The following is a 10,610-nucleotide window of genomic DNA, read 5'->3' on the forward strand; positions in this document are numbered from 1 at the left end:
TCACAGGCAATATGGCTTCGTACCAAACTGCTTCTCAAAAACAAAACCGAGGCCACATTTCTGGTGCGAGCAGAGACACAGGCCTAAAATGCGGGCTCACGCTGCAAGCAGGATCTGGCTTTAATTACGTGTCGTAGCCAAAGCAATGAAACAAAACCACAGCCCAGAACCGCTCGCTCTGCCCAGAGGACGCTGAAGTGAACAACAGATACACGGCCTGTGAAACTTCACAATGAGTTCTTGCCTTCGCTGACATCTGAACGCATTCCATCACCTCAAGCAGTGCAGCCTGAGCTTCGTCAGAAAGCAGGTTGAAAACAAAAATGGAAGTAATGAAAAGAGATCTTTCGGCCCCCGAGACTTACACCGGACAACTCGCCGAAAATTCAGGAAGAACTCGCGGCAGAAACGCCCCGTCGTGTCTCACTTTTAGCGCAAAGACAGACGTGCACACTTTCTGTCAAATTTGTTTTTGATAAAAACTCATCTCCAGTCTTCAAAAGGAGCTGTCAGAATTTATTATCAGTGCAAAACTAAATTCCATCCAAACTGAGTGGCTTCTTGCACAGGCTGCAAGACAGGCAATAACAAGCTCCAAAATTCCTTCTCAATAAGAGGCCGGCTGCCAAGCCCTGACTTTAATAGCTTCAAGATCTGCCATGATTTGACATATTCAACAGTATCTACATTAGCTGTCATATTGAAATCATTTTGCCATTTGTGGCTAATTCATTTCAAACAGAAAGGAGCTCGCTCTTGGTGACTATGTTGCTTCTGGATGGAGAGTTTCAACTGGGATAGTTTCCTGTTGTTTTTCTTTTTTTTTTTTTACTTTGTAAAATGTAAGAAATGTAAGAAAAACAACAAGAGGTTCACTTTGTCCTCCATCTGCCCTGTGATATTTTTATTGAAAAGCCCAAGAGCAAGGCAAAGGATTGTTCTCACTGAAAGGAGACAAACAAACTGAGAACACAGAAGGTCAGTGGCAAAGCTTTGTATCTTTCAGTAGATCTAATCAGAGATGCTACTGGGCCACTGCTGCCACTAACTCTGAATTATGCTTCTCTTTCCTATAGAAAGTCCCATCAGCTCATTGCTTCTCTGCGTTTTTGCAGTAATAATGCGATTGTTTCCCTCCGCTGTTGCCAAATGCTTGCCAAGGATGAGTGACTCCTGCAAAGTCAGTGATTCCAGGCAAAAAGCTGTTTTCTTAGTAAATCTTTTGTAAGGAAAGTAGCTTCCAGGTACAGGTGAAATCCCAGGGCCATAGCTCAACACTATCTCCTTCATTTCGATCTCCCTCATCTTCTCGTTTTCCTTCATACACTTGACTCAGTTTCTTTCTCAAGGTTGCAGGTTTCTTTGGTGTCTGGGTGTTGCTGATGTTACGACCCAAGGCCTTTTTTTGGTCTCTCTAACATCTCTGTTTCAGAGCTCCTAATTGGTGCTGATTGGAAATGGAGGCAGCTGGCCAGTGTCCCCACAACAACTTGAGATCGAGGCTTAAGATGCACCACTGTCTCTCACTCACCCACATAAAAAAACACAATTTACTCTCTTCTTATCACTCTCTCCCCTCTCTCCCTCGCATTGCCCTAGCTTCTCCAGCCAGCCATGACTTTTGTTAAGTTACTTCCCTTTATTTGTTGTGGTTCTAGAGCCAGACCATTGGGGGCTCGTCCGGGATAATTGGTTTTAACAAAAATCATGGACCCTTAAGCAGTGGGAGGATTGTTACTAGGTCAGGTCCAGAACTCCAACCCTAGAACCATCTTCTCATCCCAACTGTCCAGGAGAAAGACTCGCTGATCGTGATTCTGGTTCGGTGAATTAGGAAGGTTCAAGCGCTTCGACAACCTCAACGAGGAACATTTACACATCAAAGTCTTACTTGTACATACTCTCAGTCAAATTTGCATGGAGCTGCTAGAAAAGCCAAGTCCACATCTGCAGGGCTACAGAAAGATTTCCAGCATTGCTGCCCTCCGCGCTCTGCATGTGAGTGTGTTTCTCCATACACATCTTCTGGCTGCCTTTTTTAGAGTTTAGCTCCAGCAGTTGATATACCGTAGGCCCAGGTTTGCTTACAGTATGTGCTCAAATGGTGACTGGTGTTTGTCTGTTTGGGAGATACAGCAGGTTTCCGGATCTAAAACAGAAGGCTGAGCCAGTTGTCTGGACTGTGCTCAATTTATTTCTATGCTGGTTTACAAAACCAGTCATAAACACTGATAAGAGCTCACGGAAACAGGTTCTTGAAGTGAGAGAGGGCCAAACCCCCCTTCTTCTGTTTGAACCTGCGACCTGAAGACCTGAAGAAAAGTGTGAGTAGAGTAATACGGTGCAAAGTGCATGGCTTCTCTATCAGTTTATTCCAGCTTTGTTTGCCATCGTCTGACCATAGATGTGGTCTCCACCTTTGAAGATGAAGGAGAGCGATTTTATAAAGGTGCACAACAAGCTGTTTAAACATCAACCAGACCTTTGGTATGAAAGGTTCCAAATAAACAAAATGGAAACAAATCAAGACGTGGTAAAAAATATTTATCATTCAGGTTCATCTACCTCACAGTATTCAAATTAAAGTTGATTTAAGCTGGGTTTTGTCTAGTCTATCACCAGTAAAAGTATTCACAACTTTTAACATCTTTCACAATGTTTCTCTATAAATCAAACTTGCATTTTATTAAGATTTATGTGATATAAATGTCAAGTGCAAGTTCCATTCCTTCAGAAATGAAAATCTGAACTGTTGTATGGACAACTGTAGTGTCGGCACTGAAAAAAATTACCAATGTTAATAGAAAACCAAGTCAAGGTTGCTACTACATACCATGTATAGAAAACATGTCAGAGGCTGCAAAAGACTCAAGACTCAGGTGGAGGTTCAACGTCGAGCAGGTAGAGCTGTGATAGGATTATCAAAATGGCCCAGTCAAAGTCCAGATCTAAATCCAACGTTTCAAATGTGCAAAGCTGGTACAGAAATGGCCAAAATAATTACAGCTGTAACTACACAAAAGGATTTCTATAGAGATAATATGCATGCCACACTTTTTAGAATTTTACTTGTAAAGAAAAACAGGACAAGAGAAGCACATATCGTTTTCTCCTCTCTTATAAAATCACTAAAAACTAGAGTTTGCAGTTGTGACAAAATGTGAAAAAGGTCGAGGAGTATGAACAGTTCTGCCAAGAACTGCAATATTTATGAAAAGTTAGAGTAACTTGGGAAACTGTCCATTTCAATGCAGCTTTTGAAAAACCCAGAACTCGACGACTGTTAGCAAAATGTCTAGTGAACGCTTCAGCTTTCGCACTTTCTCACTGTTGCTCTGGAAATGATCTGAATCCTCATTAAAATTTGGGCAGAAATACGTGAAATCCTAAAAAACGTTGAGTGCCTCACACAAAGAGCTAAAGCAGCTGCCTTTAACCGTTAACACATGCGAACACCAACATTTAGCACAACACAACAGTTTCCTATCTTTTATAAGACACCCATAGAATCACAGGGCGTAAAAAAAACAAGCGAAAATGTTTTGCTCTGTCCCAGTGGCCGTGTCTTTAAAACAAGCTTTAATGCGTACTACTAACCACTCTGCAGAGAATGTTTTTGAGCTTCTGTCAGGACACCACCTGGGAGCAATATTGCAAACAACACTGTGTGCTTTCCATAAAGAAGACTGATAAAAGTGGAAAATGCAGCTTTACATCTGCTAGAATCGTGTAGGTGAGCAAGCGCTTTGGTGAATGCATTGGTTCATGCGCTACATACGCTACATAATCTAGGACTGTATAGCAAAATATATATCTTTGTTTTGATGTGTTTTCAGATAAAAATCAGGCAGCATTTCAACAAATGTGTGATAAGAATTTGTAGTAAAAATGAAAGGGAGATTCACATATTACTCTCCCCACATTGAGACGTTGAACATTTAGGATACTTTCGAACTAATCTGTCTGATATTGTGCCTGTCGTGCATCATTATAATATGCACAGCGCCTTACTAAGGTATTCACACACATTTTGGAATAATCTTGCAAAAAAAAAAGAAGCAAGATTTAATGAAATGTCTCTCTTCTACATTTAGATGTGTGCAAGAAAGAGAATACATTTAGCGACCTGTAATTTCTCTTGTAAAGGAGTAAAAAAATTTAGAAGCTGTAACTGATTTTAGTTGTATTATATTTGAACAGGTTCTAAAACCTGGAGTTTATTCATGTATTTGTAGATTTCAGTGATGCAGTCAGAGGCGACTCTGTGACTGCAATATGTTTGATTTAACCCTTGTTCTAATTTTAATTTACACCTTTTCCATTAGATGCAGATCAGTTTCCAGCAAATGCAGGAAGCAGAAATATTCTGCTGTTATTTATGATGCTAAATCAGCACAGCTTCTGAGCTTTGCAAAATTGGTCATCATAAAACCTGATTAGTAAATCTGCTAAAAAAAAAAAAAAGAGCTTTTATTGTAGCTCTTACCAATAAAAGCTAATGATACCAATAAAAGCTAATGATGAACAGGATGGACAAAAAAGTCATCTACTACAATGTTTTGTCTTTGCATGCCCCTTTTTTTAAAATCAAATTCCTCTCCTCCTGTCTTTTTACCTGCCATTTAAGCCACCTTGCTGTTGACAGCCCCTCCACTGAACCCCGCCGCTGTGTGGAGAGCAAGTCCCTTCATTCAACATGCCTCTAAGCCATCGTTTGATTACCCTGGATCATTCAACAAACGGTACTCTCCAAAATCCCTTTTACCTCATAACTGGCATCCAGTGCGACGCGGCCATAGTTTGCCTTATCCTGCCTTTACTGCAGCTCCTCAGACCTCCTACGGTCTCTGATGTGCCAAAGCATCTGCTGGCTGAACTCATCGCATTAGAAGCCGTTGGTTCGCCGCAGCGAGTCAATAAGCCAAATGGATTGAGATGCACACCAAAGAACACTTGAGCAACCTTTAAGGTCCAGGTGGTTGCAATCAGCAAAGTGCTTTAAAAACAGGGGCAGAAACGCAGTTGTTTAAAGGTTCTCTGCGGATTCATTTTCCCCGTTTCTTGATGTTTGGTGGAAGGAATTAAGCAGAATATAACACTTTCACACATCAACAAGACGCTGCAGCACGGCGGCAGACTGATTTTCAAACTCTCTCCTCAAAAAGTGTAACTTTTTTCCGCAAACTATGAGTGAGAGCATACCTCGTTATTAGATGTTTCATTTATTTATATTGGTGTAGAGAAAACGTATGCATTTCATTTAGATTAGTGTAAAAAAAACAGTGAAATTTGAACTTTTTTTTAGAGAATTCAAAAGGTGTAAAAACTCCAAAATATCTTAGAATCAGCTACAGATATCCAGCCCTGCAGTCCTTAGAGATCAGTGCCGACTATTCTGTTGCTGCTAACTATAAATATTCTCTGATTTTAACAGAGTTGTTGAGGTGAATGGAGCAGACTTTCTCAAGAGTTTAAGTAAGACCCTATTCTGGCAGGAGATGCAGGCTGCAACTTTAAATTACAATGAAACCTTGATGTTTGGTTCTATCTTTATCTTGTTTGAGGAGTAACTGTTACAGTAAATGCACATTTGGCCAGAAATGCTCCTTGTTCACGTTTCACCATGTCAACGTCAGAAATCAATAAACAAATCCCTCCTGGGCAGCTACTGTGTGTTCGTAGAGCTGCAGCTGAAAGGAAAATTGTAGATTTCCGATTGGCTGAATTTGTCTTACAATCGTCATTTTGCTCGTTCTGCGTTCATCTCATCAAGACGTTTGATCACCGTGGTGATTCGGACTCATTTTAATGTTTTTTTTTAACTTAGAAGTTAAAACAGAGTTAAACTGGAAATATGTATACTAATAAAAACTATCAGACTATGATTAGAGATGAGCTGATTGCCAATATCTAAACATGGCAGGGTTTTAATAAGTTACAGTTTTAAAACCACCCAAAATGTCCATCGTACAGTTTAACATCGTTTCTATTAGGGGTCAGAGAAATTTCCAGATTGACCTGAGTTTTCTTCAACCACAGGGAGCCCAATGTAGCGCAGGATTGCTCCTCCCCCACCTGTTTCTGACCACTGCTGGCTGAAAGAAGGCTACCACACGTTTTACTCTTTTACAAAAAAGATAAATTCTGCTATTTGGAAATATCTCTAGACAAAGATAAAAAGGACAGTCACCCATCACTCTTATTAAGTTAGCACTACTAACTACACATTAATTAACAAGCCAATATCAGACTCCTCTTTTCCCTGTCATTTTACTTAAAACAATAATAATTGCTGCTTTTCTCTTAAAAACATAAATTAAGATGACTACATTACATACATCTCAAATTTGTGTTTAAATGAAATGATAGTATTTTTACTCAAGATCTATAAAAACAGAACAAGCTGATGTTTAAATGTGATTAAAGGACAGAAATGGCTGAAAAAAATCACCTAAGAACCTCCATAAAATGTTTTGCTTCATTTTTTGGTGAAATGTGTTGTTTAGTTCTTCGGGAGGTTTTCTCGTCCTAAATCTGAAACCCAGAAGCTAAAAGAGCCAGAATTATCGGTATTCTACTGCTCACTCTCTGTGTTCAGTTTATAGGATAAAACGCAGTAACTCTGTTCACACTGGCCAGCCAGAGCGGTGTGAAACAGGTTGGATCTCTGATTAAGAGAGCTGTTTAGGTGCTACAATTTATGGCTTTAATTTGGCCCCTCTAGTAAATAAAATTAATCTTTAACAATGTAGAAATACAGGAGATACTGTCTGTTTGTGCAGTTTTGTGTTAAAGCAAACACTGACTATAGATGAACCAATAAAGCAGAGATTGGATTAGGCCAGTTTTTGTTTGATTTGCTTTACTTAATGATTGGAAGGTCAGAAAGCTAAATGATAATAATAAAAAAAAGAACTTTGGGGTTTTTCTAATTCATTTTAATGGGTCAAACTGAAGAACTCTGTCCAATTTTGAATACAAACATATAAAGCAACAACGTGTACTGTGTTGCACTTTTTCTTAGCTGAAAAAAACCCTGAAGTATCACTGACTATAATTGCCTTGTTGTAAAAGAAAATATGCCTGATTCCCTAATTCTTTAGTTTTCCGCTGCTAGTACTTTGCCGTTTTTGCATGTTTTAGTTCTTTAAAAAATAGAATGGTCAAAATTAGAATTGGAAAGTAAAACCTAAAAGAAAACTAGAAATTGATATCGTGAGGAAAAGACTGATTGTTGCATCACTAGATTATATGTTATGACTTGAGTGTGTGTTTGCATAAATTATTCTGAATCCCTTAAGAGTCAAACCTTATTAATACTGACATTAAAGTCCATGATAAATATCTTAATAGTGAAGGGTTATATGCACATGTCACAGTAATCAGATTAGGGTATTATTTATTTATTTTCCTCAATAGATCAAATTAAAATTTGAAAAAAGTGTCTTTCTGGTTGGTGGTGGAAGATCTTGGTGAGGTAACTACTGTCGACGGTCCCGCTTCAAAACCTTGAAGCTTTCAAAATGCGCTTTTTAAAAAAAATAAATAAATAAGTGAGGTTTTGATGCATTTTTTCCCTCAAAAGCTTCTTTATTTCCCTGCACTTTTGTAATATTTCAACACTTGTTATTATTATTTCATAGATTATTAGTTAATATTATCATTGCTTCAGTCCTCCCCCCTCACAAGAGAAACTGAAAAATCGCTCCTCATCTGCCAGTCTCTCTCCAGGATGGAGGACCGCGGACGGACTCACCCACACACTCGTTGGCCTCCCGGGCTGTGGCTCTCTGCCACGGCCTGTCGTAGTGGAACGGCTTGCACCTGTCGCACTCCGGCCCCGCGGTGTTGTGCTTGCACTCGCACACCAGGTTCCCGTCCCGGTCCTTCACGCAGCGGGATGCGTGCCCGTTGCACTTGCACCGCCCGCCGACCTGCAGGTCCGACACGGCGTAGAAGTAGGAGTCGCGCGCCAGCTCCGAGTCGTCCTCGTTCTCGTCGCCGAACGTGTGCAGGCGGCTGAAGGTGACTTTGATGTCTGTAGCCGTGACCCAGTCCTGCAGCACCGGGGAGCTATCGAAGTCGTGTGCGGACGGGCGGCCGTCCAGCGTACTGAAGGCGATAAGGCCGCCGGTCAGCGGGTACATGTCGGTGTGGGAGTCCGTACAGACGGCCTCCTGCTCGTTCTGCTTGGTTATCGCGGCCCGGTTGGGCTTATTGTACATCTTCCTGCATTGAGCGGAGTAAAACTGAAAGGGCACCCAGGTTTTCCCGTAGTCCATGGATTTGTAGATAACCATGGATTCAGGACGGGGGGAGCAGAACTGCAGGCTCACATAAGTCACCTCAAACTTCTTTCCGAGGGACAGGCTCAGGGTGACGTTTTGTGGGAACTGGACGAAGTTCTCCGACTGCCAGCAGGTGAGATTGTGCGGGTTGTTCAGGTCCGTCAGGTACGCCGGCGGGTGGTACTTCTTGGGGTCGGAGGCATCGCAGGTGTGACAGTTCCGGGTCTTCTCGTCCCCCTTCTCTGCGGAGGTCACCACGCAGTAGCGGCTCGGCGTCCTGCCGCAGGTGCTGGACACCCTCACCTCCTTCCCGAAGGCGGCGTTGACAAAGTCCGGGATGCAGCGCCGCGGGTTGCCGTGTTCGTCGTAGCAGGGGTCCGGAGGGGAGGTCTGCGCCGCGAACAGGCTCATCCCGTAGCCGCCGAAGGCGCTCCGGCACAGCAGGGAGGCGGCGAGCAGTGCAGGCAGGACGGCATCCAGAGCCCTTATCATGGTCGGTCTGCTGGTCCCCAAAGTGTCTGTGGCTGGAGGAGAGAAGAGAGTCAGAAAATGAATGGAGGGGAATAAAACGCTTTTTTTAATAATAAATTGCACAATATTGAGGAAAACATATAAAGATCGCCTCACCTGGAAAGATTTAAAAAGATATCAGCTACTTTTCTTAATTCTCGCAAGCTTTTTTCTTCCAGCTGAACTTAAAGGAGTCGCTTGTGTCCTTATAGCGAGTCCCGCTCCTTCTGCCGGTCTTTTCAAAACTCCTTTCTCTCCCCCTGCCTGCCGCTCTTTCACTCCGAGATTCCAGCTTGGATCCCATGCATGAGGTCAGCGCATCCTGATGGAGTGAGGAGCTGAGGAGGGGGCGAGGCACCGGGCGGAACAACGACGTCCACTGGTGGTGCATCATCAGAAGACATCGGGGACGCGTCTTCGCCTCTGGAGGAAAACAGCTGGAACAAAATCAAAACGTTTTCTCACGGAAAGAAAAACCTCATTTGAATATGCGTTCTGATCAGCTTTGTGTGATACAATAAATCGTTGTATTTTGTTCTAAACTACATTTTTTTTTAGATAATTATAAAACCTCCCTTGAAAAGTCCCTTTAAATAGCCAACCAAGAGTCTCTTTAGTTACAACGTGTCCCTAATGTTTTATTTCTCTTATGCAAAATAAAAGCGCAGACTTTAGACACTCTTTGCACCTTCCATTTCTTGAGTGGCAGCTCTATAAAGTTCTGCTGCAGCTCCGCTAAACCTGTTGCATGCCGCCTCCAGACGTAACACCGCCATCTGGTGGCAGCCGAAGAAAACGCCACCTTCGAACTACAAGTAGGTGTGTTTTAGAGCCGAGTCCTGGCGGGGGAGACACAGCACAGTTTATTAAAGTACATTCAGACATTGGACGGGACTGAAAGGAGATGCTTTTGCATGTTTGAGGAGATAAGTTAAGACTCTCTTTCACATACTTTTTATGCATACATTGCATAAAAAGTCAGATAATTTTCTCCTAATTGACTGACATCAAATCAGTCTAAATCTATTCCGTTTTTAGGTCGATTAGGATTACCAAAAATAACCTCTCTCTGGAAAAGTTGCAGAATAATGAGAAGAAATGTAATGTATGCCCTTTAGATGTTTATGTACAGTTCCTTTGTGCTAAACTTGCCTTAAATTCAAATTGTTTAATCAAATGTTTTGTGTAACATTTCTTAATAACTTGTTGGAGTTTGGTCCAATCAGCCAGGCAGAACTAGCATGAACAAGTCAAGTTTATAGACGCACCTTTTCAGTTCTGACCACACATGTTCTACAGTCCTACAGAATGATGGACTCTCCAAAACTCTGACCTGAATGTTCTTAAGCCATTTTGTAACGTACTGCCTATAATTGTCTTTTCATGTGACACTATTTCAAGAAGTACATCAATCCCTACGGTAGCAAAACATCCCCACAGCATGATGCTGCTGCCTTGGTACTTTATGTCCTCTGGGTTACAAGTTCTTTTCTTCCCAATCTAATGCTAGTTATTATGGCCAAACACTTCAGTTTTGCTCCATTAGATAACGGAAAGTTTTCAAGTCCTGTAATATTAATGACTGTGGACATTGACAATGAAGTTTTGAATATTTCATAAAAAGCCTTTATGTCTGAGACCTTTTAATCTGACGCTGTTTTTTCTGAGACCTTTTGGTTTGAGGTCGTTTTTGCTGAGACTTTTTATTTTGCTGCCATTTGGTCAGAGGCCTGATGACCCTTTGGTCTCACATCTGAGGCCGTTTGTTCCAATGTGTGAGGATGTTTTCTTGAGACCTGAGGATGTCCTAAA

The 10,610-nt window shown here is 41.7% G+C and overlaps 1 protein-coding gene across 1 annotated transcript in view; it reads right to left on the reverse strand.

Annotated features, from left to right (window-relative positions):
* Positions 1-9,117, reverse strand: part of ntn1a (netrin 1a) — a 70,748-nt gene extending 61,631 nt beyond the window's left edge. Inside the window, exons 1-2 of the mRNA XM_008414585.3 lie at positions 8,916-9,117; positions 7,757-8,812 (exon numbers count right to left, since the gene is read on the reverse strand). Coding sequence (XP_008412807.1) covers positions 7,757-8,780 — 1,024 coding nt within the window. The 5' untranslated portion in view covers positions 8,781-8,812; positions 8,916-9,117. The remainder of the gene's footprint in view (positions 1-7,756; positions 8,813-8,915) is intronic.
* Between the last annotated feature and the right edge of the window lie 1,493 nt (positions 9,118-10,610).

The sequence above is a fragment of the Poecilia reticulata genome, chromosome 1, assembly GCF_904066995.2.
Source record: "Poecilia reticulata chromosome 1, P_reticulata-male-v2, whole genome shotgun sequence".
NCBI classification, from domain to species: Eukaryota; Metazoa; Chordata; class Actinopteri; order Cyprinodontiformes; family Poeciliidae; genus Poecilia; species Poecilia reticulata.